At 40.8% G+C, this 20,102-nt stretch overlaps 1 protein-coding gene across 7 annotated transcripts in view; it reads right to left on the bottom strand.

Moving 5' to 3' along the window:
- Nucleotides 1–20,102, bottom strand: part of EPSTI1 (epithelial stromal interaction 1) — a 92,102-nt gene that overhangs the window by 57,239 nt on the left and 14,761 nt on the right. For 5 of the 7 annotated variants that reach the window (XM_072760599.1, XM_072760600.1, XM_072760601.1 and 2 more), the window contains exons 2-5: nt 15,739–15,797; nt 13,215–13,298; nt 10,044–10,117; nt 9,296–9,379 (exon numbers count right to left, since the gene is read on the bottom strand). In XM_072760599.1, coding sequence (XP_072616700.1) covers nt 9,296–9,379; nt 10,044–10,117; nt 13,215–13,298; nt 15,739–15,797 — 301 coding nt within the window. The remainder of the gene's footprint in view (nt 1–9,295; nt 9,380–10,043; nt 10,118–13,214; nt 13,299–15,738; nt 15,798–20,102) is intronic. The other 2 variants (XM_072760604.1, XM_072760605.1) reach the window with 1 other exon arrangement.

The raw sequence follows: 20,102 nt of genomic DNA, 5'->3' as shown, positions 1-20,102 counted from the left end.
AATTCCTTCCATGGCTCCCCTCTCCCAACTTGATTGGTATAATCACAGAATCAGCATTCATATTTTTATTCTCTAGTTCACATGATGGCAACATTTATATTTCAAGAAGTGTTTTCAAGATGGTTTACAGAAAACATGAAAGTTCCACACCAAGTACGTTAAATGAAAATTATAAGAAATGGTTAAGTAGTTCATAAAATGTATATATATATGTGTGTGTGTATATATATATATATTCACATTCCAGTAAAACATTCAGAAAAAGATTTTCAATAAACCAACTCAACTCCCTCCTGACTTAGAATCAGATACTGAAAGCTGTTGAGAGACTGAATAGCAAATGTCATAAAAAATGGAATGGAAAGAGTTCTTTTTTTAATTAGTTTTTTGGAGAATCTAGAAACAAAGGACTTCATATTTGATATTACTGTCACCAAGGCTCTGGCATATTTTAATCCAACTTAAATAACCCTCGAGCTTTTTGTTCACTATGACATGACTGTCATTTTTTTTTTTTGACTTGCCTATGAAAAACAAGTAAAGTTCCTAGAAAACAAGTTTAATGGGGAGTTGAAACAAGTTCCACAACACAGGGGAGACTTGAAGCTTTAAATGAATCCAAGGGAGACAGCAAGCAGCTGGGTTTGCTTTAATAAAAAGAATTGGATTTGCCTAGCAGGAAGACCTGTGAAAAGGAAATAATGGAAATCATCATTTCTAAATCCTGACATAAGTTTGGCTCCATCTTTCAAGGAGGAAGAAAAACTTCATGTTTTTCATGAAACTCTTCATACCCACAGAACCACTTACCACTCCCATTTTGAAAAATAAAATGGAGGACTTCAGTTTCAGAAAAAAAACAAAGGAAATTTCCTACAAATGGAGTCAATTATAATGCAAAGCAATTGGGTTACTAATGAAACAAGTTCTGGAAAGCCAACAAACAGAGAATTATGAAACCAAATCAACAAGCTCTCAACCTAGAAAAAAAAATCCTGATTCAGGAGACCAAAAGATCAATTGTGATGAGCCCCTACATCTCTGGAAAAAAGCGAGGGGCAGTAAAAGACAGCAAGCAAGAAGTAGGGATTCATTAAACCACTTTTAGGAATGCTACTTTGAAAAATAGTGAGAAAACCACACAAGCATGGGCTGGTTTTAATCTCTTCACTAATTATCATTGAATTTAACTCATGGAAACAGTTTTTCGGTAGCTAAATTCTGTCCAACAATGGTCTGTTTATCCCTCAGAAATTGATGGAGAAGTATTTGGCAAAATACCAGAGCATCTGAGAAATTATTTTCAATATTTATCAATGTAGGAGCTGTTTATTTATTTCTTTTAAGATTTTATTTATTTATTCATGAGAGACAGAGAGAGAGAGAGAGAGAGAGAGAGAGAGAGGCAGAGACACAGGCAGAGGGAGAAGCAGGCTCCATGCAGGGCGCCTGACACGGGACTCAATCCTGGGTCTCCAGGATCATGCCCTGGGCTGAAGGCGGTGCTAAACCGCTGAGCCACCTGGGCTGCCCTGGGAGCTGTTTATTATACTAATCCAAATACTTAAATTTAGTTATACTATTTATTTCTTTCCTTTTAACAGAGAGTTAAGGAGTCCTCCAACCATACTTACACATATATATGCAAATGCAAAATGTAAAATGTCTAGGGGCACTTGGATGGCTCAGTGAGTTAAGTATTCAACTCTTAGTTTTAGCTCAGGTCATGATTTCAAGGTCATGGGATTGAGCCCCGTGTGGGGCTCCTTGCTGGATGTGGGGTCTGCTTATGATTCCCTCTCTCCCTCTGCCCTTCCCCACCCCACTCACATGCATGCTCTCTCAAATTCTCTCAAGTTAACTAATAATTGATTAATTAAATAAAATGTCTAAGAACATGGGGTCTAAAAGAAAAAATGATGTATCCTGCTCCAGATCCACTATCACTAAGTAACCTTATGCAAATCATTTAATATTACTGAATCTCATTTGCTCAGACGTTTATCAAATGCCTTATACACTTAGTACTATGTTAAATGCTGAGAATACAGATATGAACAGAGCAGTGCCTCCTCTGGAAAATTTCAGAGGCTCGCTGGGAACACAAACAAGAACCCAGTGATGGCAGTATATAAAACATGCTGGGGGATAGAGGTTTGCAAATAATATGAACAGAAAAAAGCACAGAAGTAGGTAGTTGGGAAATGCTTTCAACATTTCCACAAACATTAATTTAGTGTTTTCCAAGTGGCAGATAGGGTCCTGGGCCCAGGAGCCACGCTAAGTAACATTCAGAATGTGGTTTCTAACCTCAGATTCATGAGTGAACTCTATGTCATAAATATGCCCATTTTTAGGGAGAGTGGGTTCATCCATAGCTCTCTTCAGATTCACTAAGGGGCTGATGGACCAATTCAAAAACCACAGTCTAATGAGAAGTAGAAATTCTAGACAGAGATCAATCTTAGCAAGTTTTCCAGGAGGAGATGATGGGAGCAGAGCCACTTCACTCCATTATACAGGTTGCTCACTACCCAGGGAAGGCCTGCAAAGGGGTTGGGGAGGCTAAAGAGGCTGGCATTCAGCTCTCCATGCCCTATATCCCAGCACAGGATACTTCAGCACACCTGTCTTTTTCTACGTCTCAGAAAAGTACTACCAGTCCCCCACCTGAGCACCCACAGAACTGACCTCCTGGATGAAGAATCTGCCTCTAATTTGCCCTAAGGCAATGATGGGCTGGTTGGGACCCCGGATAGGAAAAGGGACATTCTTATACCTTACAATATCCTCAGTAAATGAAGGCATGAGAGTATAAGCCAGTTTAAGGAGCCCCAAGAACTTCATGGATAAATTGAAAGGCGTTTGTAGAAACATAGGAGAAAATAAGGTTGAAACAAATGAGAAAGGGTGGTTATAAAGGAATTTATATGCCAAGTAGAGGAGTTTGGACTTCATTAAAGGCAATGCTGAGCCACCATGTTATTTTAAGCAGGACAGTAAGCAGCTCACTCTGAAATCAAAGTGGAGAATAAGCTGCACGAAGGACCACAGATATAAAAACCAATGGAGTGGTTCTCACAGTAATCCAGGCCATAAATTATGAGCCCCAAATTAAGGTAACAGGATCAGAGACGGATGGGCAAACTCTAGAAAAATGCAGGGAACAGAAATAATAGGAGAGGGGGAAAATGAAATAATAGGAGGAAGACTATTTCAACAGAGGATGAGTAAGGCAAGGGGGGATATAACAGGAGGCTGGCCATTAAGAGCAATAGAATGAACAAAAGTTTAGTTTCGAACCTACGGGCACTTGAGATCTACTTGAGGCACATCTGGAGAGAAGTATCAAGCATACAGAGGAACACACCCATCTAGGATTCAGGAATGTGGGCTAGAGATACAGATTTCAGAAATCATCAGCACAAGCAATAACTAACGCTTAAATGCTTAATGAAATATGAGGACTTTCACCTAAGACTATGGTGGCATAGGTACAGGGATGAGAGAAGACCAACAGATGGGACCTGGATAGAACATCAATAGTAAAAAAACATGTGTGTGTTGGGGGAAGGATCCAGAAATCCAGAGGGGTGGAATTTGAAGGACAGAGTACTTAAAAGTTACAATATAACAAAGAGTTTAAATGAGTTAGGAATTAAAGAGTCTCTGTTAGGTTTTTGGGTGTTTTTTTTTTTTTTTTCTACTAAGAATGCCTTTGATGCTCTTAGCCAGATCAGTACCACTGGAGCACTAGAGACAGAAGTCAAACTCTGCCCACCAAAGGAACAAGTAGAGGTGAGAACTCAAAGGCAGGTTCCTAAGCCAGCTGCACTCAGCATCACCCAAGGGACACTTTTTAAAACAAGAGATTCTTCGGTTCAGGTGATTGCTAGAAGTTGGGCCACAGACTGGCATTTGGGAATCAAATATGGTAGAGAGGCCTTCATGCCGTTGAGCCATGATGCTTGCTCGGTAGAGGGAAGTTGAAAGCAAACCAGAACAGAGAGAGACACATTGTTTTTAAGATAAGAGATTTGAATCGGATGATAGCCCAAGAGACAGGGGGTGGGGGACAGGAAAGTGACAAGAAAAAGGGGGGCTTAACTGATGGAGCAGCAAGGTTCCCAAAGAGATGGGAAGAAACATAAGACTATAAACACAGGTAGAAGAATCCATCATAGCAACGAAGAAAAGCACTTTCTTATTCATCCAGAGATGGGGTAGGGATAGAAACAGCAGAGGAACAGTGCAGAAACAGAAAAATAAGGGTCCTTATGGCCTGATGGACTTTATTTTCCAGAAGGTAAGAGAGGAGATGATGAGCTGAAAACAAAAGAGGAGGATAAGAAGGATGCGAGGGGAGGAAGATCTTGGTAATTAGAGATGTGCCAGGACTGCAAAGTGAAGTGCATTGTTAGAGACCCAGCTGAGAGGGAAGCCCACAGATTTGGTGGAGCAAAAAAAAAGAAAACCCACAAAAACATGTGTTTGCTTTCTCCAGCAACCTCGTTCATGTGGGTTTAGTAAAAATGAAATAATTGAAGCAATTCATGTGTAAAATAATTATTTGCCTTCCACGCAACAGCTTGATACAACAAAGTCAAATGAGATAGTCTTAAAGCACTTCTCTGCATCTATAATTAATTAGGTTAGGGCACCCCAGTCAGTGATTGCTGCACACTAGGCATTGTATTAAGGGCTCTGCACATATTGTATCCTTTAAGCCTTCATTCCATTATATTAATATTATGCCCATTTTACAGATAAAGAAAGTAAGGCATAGAGAAGCTAATAGCTTACTTTTCTAGTACTATCTCTATATTTCAAAGACATACATCCCAGCACTATGGGATTAATTAAGGGATCCTACTGGATTTCAACAACAGAGGCTAACTGCTTACACCAGTTCATCCACAAAGAAATGTGTAATGTGGGAACCATATTTCTGGGGAAATACTGGTGTTCCTTGAAATGTTTCAGAAATGGACACTTTTGCTACTTTATAAAAATATTGAAATAAGTACCTTAACATTTTACCCTGTAATGTCTTAAACTTAGCCCTTGCTACTTCTTGCTTCCTAGAAATAAGTAAATATGATTCCTTAAAAAACATGTGTACGTATGCATCTCCGCATCTAACACGCATACCTTATTTTCTACCGGTTAGTTCCTACTTCACTTTATAGCATTAAAAATAACTAACAATGCTTCTCGGTGTCTGTTTTAAACACAGTGACCTCCAGTGCTCCAAATAACTATCAGCTTTATGACTTCATAGTTTACTAGAAATCACAAGGAAAGTCATCAGATGCCACCCAGATCTCTGGCTGGTTTCCTGCCCATTTTTAGGTTATGAGACCCCAAGAGGTTCTGAATATTAAATGAAAGTATTTATGAACTATATACCACATGTATAATATTATTTCAAGCACAAGAAGATCAAAGGCAGAATAATACGAGGATTCCAGGAGGTAGGAAGGATCTTTAACACGGAATTGGAAGATTTTCATGTTTTAAGTGTGTGGGTTATTATGAAAGCCTGTGGGGGGGAAAATCAAATTATTACCTCATTCACCAATGTGATTTTGAGGAAAAATCCATGAGGTTGATTCTCATGGCACAAAATTCAGGCAAAAGTCTTGCTTATGAGGATTTATGAGAACCTGTCTACTTAACCTGAAAGACCCAGTGGCAAAGAAAGTACCTGTACCTAGTATGCTGCCTCTGTTTAACGACTTTCTTTCACTCTGATGTTCTCATATTTTAGAGATGTTTTCTCTGTTTTATAGATTTCCAGAAAGAGAATTTAATCCATTGTCATAAAACCACATGAGTTGCATTAGTTTCCCATTGTTGCTGTAACAAATTGCCAAAACTTTGTAGCTCCAAACAATGAAAGTTTACTCAAAAAAATCTTAGAGCTCTAGAGGTCAGAAGTCCAAGATGGTCCAAGATGGCCTCACTGGGTTAAAAATCAAGGTGTCAGCAGGACTGCTTTTCTTCTGAAGGCTGCAGGGGAGAATCTTTTTCCTTGCCTTTTCTAGCCTCTAGGGGCTGCCTACATCCCTTGGCTGATGGCCCCCTCCTCCATCTTAAAGCAGCAGAGGCAGGCCACATCTTTCTCCTGCTATCATCTCCTCAGTTCTCAATCTCCTGCCTCCCTCTCCCAATTTGATTACACTGCCACTTGGATAGTGTAGAGTTCTCCATTTGAGGGTCAATTGATTAGCAGCCTTAATTCCACCTGCAAATGTAATACCCCCCCCCCCCTTTGCCATGTAATACAACACATTCCTAGGTTCCAGGGATTTGAACGTGGAGGGGCAATGTTTATAGCAACAATGTCCATAACAGCCAAACTGTGGAAGGAGCCTCGGTGTCCATCGAAAGATGAATGGATAAAGAAGATGTGCTCTATGTATACAAGGGAATATTGCTCAGCCATTAGAAAGAACGAATACCCACCATTTGCTTTGATGTGGGTGGTGGGAGGAAGTGAGGGAGGCCCTCTTCCGCCCTGGGCTAAAGCAGCGGTGTGCTGATAAACTGAGCAACCAGCCCCAGCAAAGAGGAAGAGAGGAAGGTTGATTTGTAGCATTTACTGGTCTCTGTGGTGAAGATACTCCTGCGTGGTCGGGTTCAAGTTACCAAGAGGAAGTTCAGGAGGCTCTAGTACACCAGGGGAAGAATACAGAACATCAACATGTTCTAGTACAGGAAATAAAAGTTAGACTGGAGTATCCAAGTAAGTGCCATTTTCAAACTTCCCCTTCACCTATAGGACTAACTCTTCCTGAACCCATTGACATGACCACATGCTGGCTGCCTTTCACACCCTTGTGCTTCTTAAAAATCAAAGAACACTCACAAGTGTTGGCAGGGAATACAGTTTACTCTCCCCTCACTCACACACAGGTGGTAACCAACTAGAGACCCAGTGATCCATAGGGACCTCTCCTGGGGAAGGGAAAACTGAAGGGCAAGGGGGGTTATGATCAGAGGCTAAGCTAGGGACTCTTGGGTGGCAACAGGCTGCTTGGTTTCTCCTTGACTCAGAATTCCTGGACAGTAGCCATTTGCCTGAGGAGGAGGGTGTCGTTTTGCAGTGTGATATCCATATTGTGTTGGCCGTGCATTTTAAAGAATAAGTGCTCCATAAGCACGGCCCATTATTGCTTCCCTTGGCCATTTCCACACTGGCAATGTGAAGTATGCCATTTCTAGATGGCTAATGTCCATTTTTCTTTTATCTGACAGAAGCTACTAAATAGGCTCACATTTAGTATGAAAAGCCACAGATTTATGTAGAATAGGAAGAGCTAGGTCCTGGTGGCAGCACAGGGCAATTAACCGGAGAAATCAAGTCTGTGGAAGGACCAGTGTAACTTGCTCCTGATCGTGTTAGGTAGTTTCTGTGAATGTTCCTCACCTTTTATATGCACAAGAATCAACTGGGGAGCTTATTAAAACGCAGGCTCTGGTTCAAAAGGTGTTAGATGGGGTCTCAAGATTCTGCATTTCTAACAAGTGATGCCAATGTTGCTGGTTCAAGGAACACATTTGGAGTGGGAAGCATCAACATATCAACTTTCTCTCCCCATCTTTTACTTTTGGACAAAATGATACCAATAATCATTATACTTATCACAATTAAGATTTCTATAGTTAATGATTGTGATCCATCTAGTGTTATGGTACAACTTGGAAAGAGGAAAATGATGCTTTTCCTCAATGTGAAAGCCACTTCAGTCACTGACATTTCTGAATAGTGTACACTATCTGCCCTGGGAATAAATGAGCTATAAATAACCCACAAGCCAGCCAATTATGGGCATTAAATGACCACTAATTCATGACTTTTAGAAGAAAAAGTTACAACACAATAATTCTTCAGGATCTGCAAGCCTCTTAATTCCTAGTGATGACTGGATGATTTTCTTGGTTCCACCTGAAATGCAGACACACTATGTAAAGGGGACACCTCTCTCTACAATCACAAGACCAAAATGTGAACTTTCCTTTGAAAACAAAAAATGAGAGGAGGGAGCTGGATGAAAAGAATGGGGAGTAGAGGAGTAGAAAGACCAAAACAATATTTTAAAGGTTAAAAACAAAAACGGAAAACAGTCTGCTCACCAGCCAGGTGGACAGTACAAAGGACTCATATACTCTCATATGTTTTATAAGCCATCACCTTTTGGCTTCATTAACCTTGTAAAAATATCTATTGCTTGGTAATAGGTTTAAATTTTGACCAACACTCCATCTTTAAAAGAAAAAAAGAAAGAGAAGGAAGGAGAGAGAAAGAGATAGGCAGACAGGTAGGCAGACAGCAAGAATAGGAACTGTGTTTCCATGACTTATACTTGCAGCAGGTGCCATGCTTGGTGGTATCATGAGCCAACGTTCCCACGCCTCTAATACTTAAAAACTACCACAGCTTAGGACTTTATGGGGAATGTGAGGAGAAAGAAGAGATGGGGGTAGAACAATTCTACATTCTTCCTTCTTCTGTAGCAGAAAAGCAAAATTTTTAAGAGATTTCTTTTCACCAAGCCCCAGAAAGAGTATCAAAACCAAAAACATCATCTTCACTTTGAGGTTTAGAATAGATAATACCAGTAACACTAAAATGCAAATGCACGCTTTTTCTTTTATCGACAAGAGGTGTATGTTCACTTATCTCTCACCCCCAAAAATTCAATATTTGGATATAAACATGACAGCTCACTGACTGCTCTTATTACTAACTGCTTTGGCTTCCGGCCCGATACAGAGCCCCTACATGGATCACTTGCCTGGGAGGTAAAACAGCATGGTCACTAAGAACTCTAGCTCTGATGCCAGTCTGCCCGGATTTGAATCCCACTTCTTCTATTTACTGGCCATGAGCCCTTGGGCAAGTTATGTATCCTCTCTGCCAGTTTCCTAACTTATCAATTTAGGTAATAAGAATAATATATACTGGGATGCCTGGGTGGCTCAGTGGTTGAGCATCTGCCTTTGGCCCAGGGCGTGACCCTAGAGTCCCAGGATCAAGTCCCATATCGGGCTCCCTGCATGGAGCCTGCTTCTCCCTCTGCCTGTGTCTCTGCCTCTGTGTGTGTGTGTGTGTGTGTGTGTGTGTTTCTCATGAATAAATAAATAAAATCTTAAAAAAAAAGAATAATATATACTCGTAAGGTTATTTTGAGAATTAAATGAATTTGTATTTGGACAGAGTGGGGAAGAGAACCTGGCATACAGTAAGCCTTCTGCAAACGGTAGCTCATCATCCTTTCCACTGTCTTACCTTCTCTCTCTGAATCGCCTTCATCTTTTGGATTTGGGCTTCTTCTGCTTCCTTCTTGATTCTCACAGATTCTTCTCTTTTTAGCTAAATTGTATTGAAATTACAGGGGACAAAAAAAACAGTTACTATTTTTCAGTCTGAACCTCTGGAACACAAAATTATGATGAAAGGCAAATTACAGTATTGTTTGTGCTATACCTCACCATGATTATAGGTTGGTGCTTCCAGCTACTTAGATCACAGAGAATGGTCAGACTGCATCTCCTACCCATGAAATTAATCTCTTGTGTTTCTTCCTTGGTCTCTCTGTCTTCCCACCTCCCACCCGGGTTGGGGAGGAGAAAGAGAAGATAACATTTCCTTACTATAAAACTCATAAATTCATTGTTTTAAAAAAAAAAAAAGTCACTGACACCTTAAATCTTTTTGTACTACCTTCATGACTGATATTGGGTAAACAGATTCATGTTCTTGGAACAAAACATTTAAAACATGATAGAGAGTTGAGCTATAAAAAAAAATAATAATAAATCCCTTCATCAAGGGTCCTGCTGACCGATACACAGCATGGATAGAATTCTAGATTTTTGTCTCTTTGCTTCTCACTTCTTTCTTTGATTTTGAGAGTTTCCTTTTGCAATCAGTTTAAAGGTTTTATGCTTTTGGTAAAGCTACTGTATTATTCCATGGCTACTGAAAGTGCTGGTACTCAAATTCTTTGCCAAAATTAAAAGAGATGGATTCTGACCTTTTGCTGGTATTTAGATTGCATCAGTTGGAGTTGTTGTTTCTGCCTGACTTCAGCCTCTGATTGGCTTCCACCTACAGAAAAAAAAGTCACAAAGGTGAAACATGAATATTAAGCTGAAATGTCAGCCATCAAAGACTAATTAATACATGATAAGTCTACACTGTGAATTTCTTTAACATTTTCCTATCTCTGGAAATAAGGATACAACCAGTTTTCTTACTAAGACATTAGAGAATGGTAATTTCTTAAAAGAGAAACAGAGCTGGACAGAACATGGTGCCATTTCCTGAAAGAAAAGGACAATCCTACTAAGTCATGTAGGTATTCAGGTTTTCACTTAGACTGAGATTATACCTAAAGGTTCATGCTAAATAATAAGAAATAGTGCCTATCTTAGAAATTCTAGAACACCCCTCCTGCTTCAGTATAACCACTCCTTAACCTACTAAGGATGATGATCAGTGATGCTGTTTTTCTTCTTCTGACTCTACTGCCCCACATGCTAGTAGCAAAGTGCAGGAAATCCTCAGGGGTCTTGGCCTGACAAATATATAGTCTTTATAACCTAGTTTTTAAAACTACAATGGGAATATTTTAGTTAGCAATTGATTGTCAATCCATACTATTTATTATTCTTTCTTAGGTATTCAATTGAAAAATATGGATGTTAGATTATCTGCCTCTCTTAAACCTCAAATAATTTGGAGACAGAAATCCTTGCAGCTTGACAATCATCTAAAAATTGCTGTTTAGGGATTTCTCAGTGTTTATGCAAGCTGGGTTTGTGCATTATAAAGATCCCTTTGAAATAATTCTCCGGTGCTTTGGTCACTAAAAGTGTCAGTTCTCTGAAAGATTCATTCACACAGAAGAAGCATTAAAACAATTTGCATTCACTGTAGTTTTTGTAATTGAACTGATAAAAACACCACAGAGACATTTCTTCTGAGTCCCAAAAGATGTATAAGGCCTATTTTGCTTTGGCCCTTCAGTCTCTGTTGTGGGGGATTGGGGAATGGGAAAGAAACAGTGAGGGCTATTGGAGCTTTTATCTAATGTTACAGCCACTGTCAGCATCTCCCAGGACTATTCCAATATTCTAAGGGGTAGAAGAATAGGGCAGGAAGTGAAAATTAATAGAAATAAAGAAAGTCAGATTCCTAATAATTTGAAGGTTTTGTTCAAAACTTATCTCAAGGTTTAACACAGTCTAAATTTTTCTCTTTACCCCCAGCCTCTTCCCATACTTATAACCTTGACCATTTTAGGTATATTATTAACAGAAAACTGCAATGAGACTCCTGCTCACATTGGCTAAGGCCCTGGGATACTAGGCACCAACTGCTCCAGGTTCTAAAGTGAGGGGCCTGGCTCCCTCAGCAGGATCTGCAAAGGGGTAACTGAAAAACAGTTAGGGGAACCTTAACTAGCAACTGCCTTCAGCCCATAAAAGAGGCTGGATAGGTCACAGGAGGTTGAATCAGAGGAAAGAGGTCTTTGTGAATTCCATTTTGTCTGTGTGTATATTTGGGGAAGAAGGGATGTTACGTCAAAATGGGCAAGAGATCATGAAAATCACTTGGAGAACTCAATTTGCATCTCCAATGACTGAAGCATCTAGTGTACCTATTCCTAGAGAAGTCAGGGATGCTGGCTGCTGTTAGATGGCTACCCAGGTCATCAAGAAGAGGTGGCTGCATGGCAAATGGTCTGTACTCCCAGAGTATGGGGGAAGAAAGGATACACAAGTGTTTCCTGTGCTCCCCATTTGGGATGCATGAAAGAGAATGGCAATGTAAAGCCATCTTACAGGGGCTTGCCCATGTGGGCCACCCTACAAAGATGGTCTACCTGCTTAAGAGCCAGTGGTGAAGCCAAGTACGCCAGCAAGAAAGTATATGTAGTGTCTATGGGAGAAATCCAGGAGAGAGATAGATGGCAGGCAAGGGGGCTCTGAAGAACTCCAGGAGCGAGAATGCACAGCAGGGACTTTCAGAAACCAGGATCTGCGCAGTACAGGTCCTACCTCTCTTATCTCTCCTCTCTTCTACCCAGGAGAGGTCAGAATTTGGGAACAGAACAGTCAATAGAGAAAAATTCAGCCATGTCCCATTTCCTTTGCTGGCTTTCTACTCAGAGTAGGCCTGGCCTGGAGCAGAGAGAGCGCCTGAATCTCCATCAGTAACAGAGTTTTGACTAGTACCTAAGACTGAACATTAATGACTAAATGATACTATTTAACGCCTAGAATTAGCTGGACAACTTTTATTTGAGAAAGACCAAAAAGATCTAATTTCATCCAAAGAGCATGGGGAAAAACCAGTCCCACACAGCCAGTGGGGTGGGGGGGGGGCATTAGGAAGGACAAAGCTGTTCCTTGGTTCTGCCCCTCAAATGTGGCTTATTCAGCATAAAGGTGACACTTGAGGTTAACCGCTTTCCCCGAAATACAGTGGAATGATGGTGATAATACCATCACTTTCACCCATCAAATGATTTCCAAATTAGGTTATTTTATTTTCACCAGCCCTTTCAGTTCTCAGATGCTGCTGGAAGAGAAAAGAAAGGACGTGAATGATTCCCATTAGGTGGCATCCCTGTTGAATGATTCAAACACCAGGCAAGGGCAGCCCGCACAATTCATCACACTGGCGTGCACTCCAGAGGCCCAAAGGTCTATCTGTAGAATGAAAACACAGGTGGTGTTCTCTTTATACCCACCACCAGGTCCCCAGCTCATTCTCATTCTTAGTTTTAGAATTGAATCTCCATTCATTTATTTTCCCATTAGCATTAATCCTGGCAGGATTAATATGCTCGTGCTAGCTTTTACTCCCATCCTGACTAGTGCTACGACAAGGCATATGCAGCACCCCAGGTAAGCTTTCTTCAGAGTTGATCATCTAAGAGGATCTAAATTATTCAGCAATTAAGCCATCACTTTATTCCCACACAACTGTGGCATCATACATTTGCTTCTTGCAGAAAATCAGAAACAACAACATCCCTACACACCTAAGAGTTTCCATTTTAAATGCATTCCATTCCAAGCAGCACAGTGACCCAAAAACCTGTAACCTGTGTCCAAAGACAGGTGTAGGCAAGGTGCTAACAGGATCCCTGGGTGGCCCTGTCCTCCCGATTCAGGCACCTGGTTTGCTGGCTTACCTAACCGCCTTGGCACCAGGTTAACAGGCTTCGCTCTATGTTGCTCCTTCCACTTCTCAAGATTCTTCAGCTCTTGCTCAGCAACTAAGCCAAGTGAGAAATGTCATCAATTATTAGAATGTAAAAAGGAAACAGGTCCCTTGAAAGGAACAAACGTCAGAGGGCGATTAACTGTATGCAAGCATCCGTGGACAGAATATCCAGGAAAGGAAGAAACCCCCTCCCCCCAACCCCACCCTACCCTACCCGGCCCCACCCCACCCCCTGTAGTCACCCTGCACCCACCCCTGAGGCACTTTCTCTCCAAGAGTATGAACTGAAGGTTCAAATTTGATTTAAAAAAAAAAAAAAAAAAAAAAACCTGAACTACTAAAATAAGGGAGTTTAGTTTTTTTCTCTCATTCTGTCATTTTTAAAATCCTATATCAAATTCATTTTTTTAATTCCCTATAGACGATATGTGCAAAATGAGACTATCCATATGTCGATAAGAACTCTTCACACACAGTAAACATATCCCCAGAGAATTCTTTTTTTTTTTTAGACTTTACTTATTTATTCATGAGAGACAGAGAGAGAGAGGCAGAGACACAGGCAGAGGGAGAAGCAGGCTCCATGCAGGGAGCCCGACGTGGGACTCGATCCGGGATCTCCAGGATCAGGCCATGGGCTGAAGGCGGTGCTATACCGCTGAGCCACCCGGGCTGCCCTCCCCATAGAATTCTGATGCCCATAGTAACTGTACTTTAAATGTCCCCCAAGCTTACTGCAGCTGGGAGGAGTGAGGGCTCTTGGGTTCCTGGCGCTGGATACCACCAGGCCAAAGGCCTCATCGTGCTGGAGCGTTACTATTTCCCCAAATATGCACCCTGTGTGACAGCAGGGGGCTCCAGAGATCCTGATCCTGTCTTTCCCAAGGCACGTCTGAAATCTCCCCAGACCTGATTGTTTCAAAGGTCCCTATATGGTAGTTTTTAATTATCAGCAGAAAAAAGGGGAAAAAAATGAAACATCCCAAAATTCCAGACCACACCAAGGCTTAAATTCCTGGAAAGTATTGAAATCAAAAGCTTGTAAAATGCCAGAACCTTTAGGATTCGGGTGGTCGCCCACCGGTAGCACCCACAATCGCTCTGCATAGTTGACTGTTGTATCCGGCAGGTGTTCTGATGCAGGTGTACCACCCAGGGTGCCACCTGTGTGGTGGAGACCAAAGTCTCTAATGTAGAGGCCTGTTGTGCCTGTATGTCCATTCTTAGCCACAGTATTAAATTTCCTACCAAGATCTCATAAAGGAGAGCACAGAACATCAGGGCTAGCCCAGAGCTTGACTTGAACAAGCCTCATAACTTCTTTGTGAACTAGTTGAACTTTAGTTCTCCATCCACCTCTAAGATATAATGCTTTAACTTTAAATGACAGCATTTATTTTACTGTACAACTTCAGGCAAAAATGTTACATACCCACTAGGTACAAGGAGCACAAAAATAAGTAAGGTGTCCTTGCCCTCAAAGAGATGGTAATGCACACAAGCCAAGTACACAAATAAAAATAGCTGAGGGTAGACTCAGATACTTACACAATTATGGGAACACAGAGGCTAAAGAAAGATTCTATTAAGAAGGGATGGGACAGGACAGATCAAGAAAGGGACAAATTGGGCTCCTGGGTGGTGGCTCAGTCAGTTGGGCATCTGCCTTCAGCTCAGGTCATGATCCCAGGGTCTTGGGATCCAGTCCTGTGTCTGGCTCCCTGTTCAGGGGGGAGTCTGCTTCTCCTTCTCCCTCTTCCCTCCCTCCTGCATGTGCTCTCTCTCTCTCTCTCACACATTCACTCTTGCTCTCTCTCTCTCTCAAGTAAATAAATAAAATATTTTTTTTAAGATTTTATTTATTTATTCATGAGAGACGGGGGGGAAGGGGAGGAAGAGACACAGGCAGACAGAGAAGCAGACTCCATGCAGGGAGCCCGACATGGGACTCGATCCTGGGGCTCCAGGATCATGCCCTGGGCTGAAGGCAGATGTTCAACCACTGAGCCATCCAGGGATCCCAATAAAATCTAAAAAAAAAAAGAAAAGAAAAGAAAAGAAAAGAAAAGAAAAGAAAAGAAAAGAAAAGACAAATTATGTCATAATATATTTCATATATAATTCATCTGCCCCACAGGTGTTCATAGTTCTGTAAAAGTATCTGCGGCCAGCCCAACTTCCTGGGAACTAGATAGATTTACTGGCAATAGATGGTGAAATTGTTTGAGGGCAATGGAAATCGGAGATTTACAACCACATTACATGAGTTTCTGCTATTAACATAGAGAAACAAATTTAGAAGCATTAACAATAGAATAATTTCAGAAGGTATAATTAAAGCAGCTGAAGTTTAAAAAAGAAAAAAAAATTGGTGTAAGATCTGGTGAGTCTATACAAACGAGAAAATAAAAATACTACAACTTAAGTAAACCAATCCTCCTCTATAAGAAGAGGAGAAGCATTCTGAATGTTGAATGGATACAAATACGTACTCCTTTGTATCTGACTTCTTCGGTTTTCTTTGGGTGCTATCATGGTATATGCGCCTGGGCTAGAATGAAGATGAGAAAAACTGATTACCATGAGGAACTACTCATGCATATAAACCTCCAGTCTTTCTGCTCATATACTTATGCTCATCACCCACAAACAGATATCATGTAAGAGACCCTTCTTCTTAAGACCCAGCTCTGTACTCTAGGAGCTTCCAATCTAGTTGCCAAGATAAAACAAACGCACAGGGCCAAACGTGAAAATATAAAGCAGTTGGTGAACACTGACAAGTGACTACTTCCTTTTGGCTCTTGGTAAACTGTCTTTGTAGGGATCCATTGTTCCTCCAGGTGGCACTCGTGGGCAACTCCCTTGGAAAGGGCTCTAGATGGGCATTCTCTGCCGTGATGACCCACGTTGGGGGTACAGAAAACACTTGTGCATTCTTGTTCCCACAAACTGGAAATACAGGCCATTTGCAATGCAGCCACCTTCTCTTCATGACACATCTGAGTAACCCTCTGACCACAGTCTTGTGCTTTGGGACTTTGACTCTTCCAGGCCTGGATCTACTAGGTCCCCCATCCTCCTGGGGACACAAGTAGAACATAATCAGAGAAGGATTTTAATTCATGGGATGGGGATCTGGGAAGACTTGATTTCAGCAAAAATACACAACACTGGGCAGCCCGGGTGGCTCAGCGGTTTAGCACTGCCTTCAGCCCAGGGCCTGACCCTGGAGACCCGGGATCAAGTCCCACATCAGGCTCCCTGCATGGAGCCTGCTTCTCCCTCTGCCTGTGTCTCTGCCCCTCTCTCTCTCTCTCTCTCTCTCTCTCTCTCTGTGTCTCTCATAAATAAATAAAATCTTAAAAAAAAAAATACACAACACTGAGATACCAGGAAGTTGTTAAAATATTGTGAGCTTTTGAGGACAGAAACTTGACTGATCTATACACACCCAGCCTCTGGCACAATGCCTGGCACAAAGTAGCTGCTTGATGCATGTGGGCTGAACTAAAACGAAATGATGCCACAGAGCTAGTCTGTATATTGAAGGGGGGGGGGGGGGGGATTGAGATGATGCACGTGGTCCCACAAGAGTACAAATACTGCATAGAGCAGAAATCTAGTGCAACAGACTGCAGCATATGTGTGGGGACAGTTTTAGAGGAAATACTATGGATAAACACAGCTTATAAATGTAGGGTTTAAAAAAAAAAACCAGATACTCTTAGAATTCTTTCTCTTCAATACAGAATGTACAATTTCAAAGGACAAATTAGCAAAGATTGAACAGTAGAGGCCAAAGTGCTGATTAACAGAAGTCATTTCTTCCTTATCTCATTATTTTCCTAGCAGCAAGACTTCAGCCTGCTTCAAACTGGGCTTTAATTTTAGACTTGTAAATGGGAAGTGTACAACCACCTTTGCATGCAAATGGGGCTGCAAGATGCCCAATTACCTAATGTGTATCAGCAGACGTTGCATGTGTAGCCTCACATGCATACGACGCTATGAATATAAAATCAGGAGGCTGCTACTGGAAATTAATCCCTTGTCCATTGCATATTCTTTGTTCACCCTAAGAAAGATTTTTCAGTCCTCAATTGCCAGCACTTCATAGGAGCTTGGGAGCTGCAATTCTGGATAATAGCTGCACACTTGAATATGATGCAGTGGTGAGCCACTGTACAGAGCCTTAAAGATGAAACACAAGGTACTGGATTTAAGTACCAGCCGTGACATGACTGCACAATCCTCAATGTCCACTAACTTTAAGGTATAAAGCTTCTCACCCTACCAGGGATTTGACTCTATACAAACCAGTAGTTCTCAAACGTTAGTGTGTCTCAGAATCACCTGGAGGGCCTATTAGAGTGCAGCGTTCCTAATTCAGGAGGTTTGGGGTGGGGGTTGAGAAGCTGCATTTTTTAACAATTCCCAGGTAATGTCTATGTTCTTGATCTAGGGACCACGTTGTGAGAACCATCCCCGTAGATAATTCAAGCTAGATAGATAATTCAACATTTAAACTTAAGGGGATTTAGGGATTAAATCACTGATAAACACGTAGACTTTAAATCATCTGCCAAAGGTCATGAGGTTCATTAAGCGGTGATGCTTAGACTCGAACCCAGGACTTCTGTCTTAGACCAGCTGGGCATCTGCAGCTAACTCTTCAGCTCAATACAGAAAGCATACAGTAGGACTGTCATTTATCTCCAGCCTCTTGAGAGGCTTCCAAAGGAATCTACTTAACTGAGCACCTATTTATGGACTTGTGCTAAGGGGCTATTGAAGAGTGAGGAAAATATGAAAAAACAGGCACCAACCAGTTTAACGGAGAGTAGACTTTAGTTTGGAACAATTTACAGAACCGCAGGAGCACACCACGAGAATACCCAAACAAGTGTCAAAATAGGATAAGGAGAGATCCAAGGTGGGGGAGAGTTACAGAGACCCCGGGGGGGGGGGGGGAATCTTCAGAGAAGTTTAGCAAGCTCAAGTTTAAAAGGTAGGTTCTAAAATGGCAAAAGAAGTACTAGGACTTTACTAACAGCAAACTCATGGAGAATTTTGCAAGTTCCTTGGGTCTCCCCTACGCAAATTTTGTGAAAGATTGGGAAAGAAAACAAAATCAATCTGTTTCTAAAAAGATCTTACTCTACAATTTCTTTTCTTTCTTTTTTTTTTTTTTTTACTCTACAATTTCTAATCTGGATAAGGTTAAGTCTGATGACATCATACTAGAATCTTTTGTTTTAGGAACTGAACTGTAGTCGATCTATTGCAATCCGTGTAGCCTACGAGTACCCAGACACAGTGCAGGACCATGAAAAGAGGGAATTATCCAACCCTAAATTCAGAGCCTTTTAACTTAAAGCATTTGAACATAACCCCAGGGTCAAGGACAGAGGTCCCAGTAATAAATGTTTCATGTTAGAGAATTCCTTAGCAACCTTTTTAGTAACATTTTCTTGCCTGAACATGCCAGATCTGAAACATAATATTCAGAAGAAAGAATGGCAAGTAATTGAGCCTCTATTCTTCTTACCTGCTAGGGGAAGAGGAGCCTAGGTCTAAGGATCTGCTTTTTATCTTTTATTTTTTTATCGTGTGGCAGAGTGTAACGCCTTGTTAGATACAAATATTCATCCCTTCTCTCCTCGCTTTTTCTTGACACGAATAACAAGTATAATTTATTCATGTTTTCAGCCAATTAGTTTCCACCCACAGCAAGGGCCTCTGCTGTTTTAACCTGCATGTCTTCCCTTTCAACATTCTGACTCTCAAAGATGCTGATCTAGACAAGCCCAACGTACCTATATTTAGTATTCTGGGCATTTCCTGATTAAGCAACATTCAAGCCACTGAAATAAATGTATATCTTTGAAAATGAGTTTCCTTAATTACCTCATTGAAATTTAATGAAATATCACAATTTGTAAGATTATTTTCACTTTCAACAGCGCACATCCGTGAAACATACTAGGGTAGATCATACAAAGAACAGCACAAGACAAAGAGGAAAATGTGTTCCTGCACCGTAAAAAAAAAAAAAAAAAAAAAAAAGAAAGAAAGAAAGAAAAGAAAAGAAAAAGAAAAAGAAAAAAGAAAGAAAGAAAAAACACAAAAAAGAAAAATATATTTAAGGAATGTTTTTCTTGTGAGGTCTCTCCTGAGCTACACAACTGCTTCTCTGGTGCTCATTCTTGCACAATTTTTATAATGTCTCATCAATAAGCACTCTATGAAAAAACGTTATGCTGAAGTTATGAAAAATACCTTGGCTGACTAAAAGTATTACATAAATATATCCCCTGGTGTGTACAAACTGCAGTAGATGTAATTTAAATTTCTAATTAGGAACAACACTGGTTTGACTGAAAAAGAAACGTAGTCAGGAGCAAAAATTCAGAAAGAGGTAGACGATTAAGTAACAAACAGATCTTTCTAAGCAGAATAGTAGACATGTAGTCTACTGTCCTGTAAGAAATTAATTTGAAATTTTCATTGTTCGAGAAAATCCTAACCTGTATGAATTTGAAAAAAAAAAAAAGGATTTTTGGTTAATCAAAAGCACTGGATAGAGATTTATTTTTTAGCTACAGCTTTCCATATTGGTTTTTCTTTTATGGCCTTCTAAAGCGGCCTCTGAAGCTTACTGTTTTAGGCCAACATGAGTCAAAACTTTTGGGTATTCAGGTTTCCAAAAGTTCTTTTATAAACAGACCATATTCCCAAGAAAAAAACAAAAACAAAAAAAAGACAAGGACAGGCTGAGAGATTCATCCTTAACCACTCCACCTGTTACACCAACTCTGATCCAGCACTCCACAACCCCAGTGTAGAAGGGCTC

The sequence above is a fragment of the Vulpes vulpes genome, chromosome 6, assembly GCF_048418805.1.
Source record: "Vulpes vulpes isolate BD-2025 chromosome 6, VulVul3, whole genome shotgun sequence".
Taxonomy (NCBI): Eukaryota; Metazoa; Chordata; class Mammalia; order Carnivora; family Canidae; genus Vulpes; species Vulpes vulpes.
This window is presented reverse-complemented; position numbering and strand designations above follow the sequence as displayed.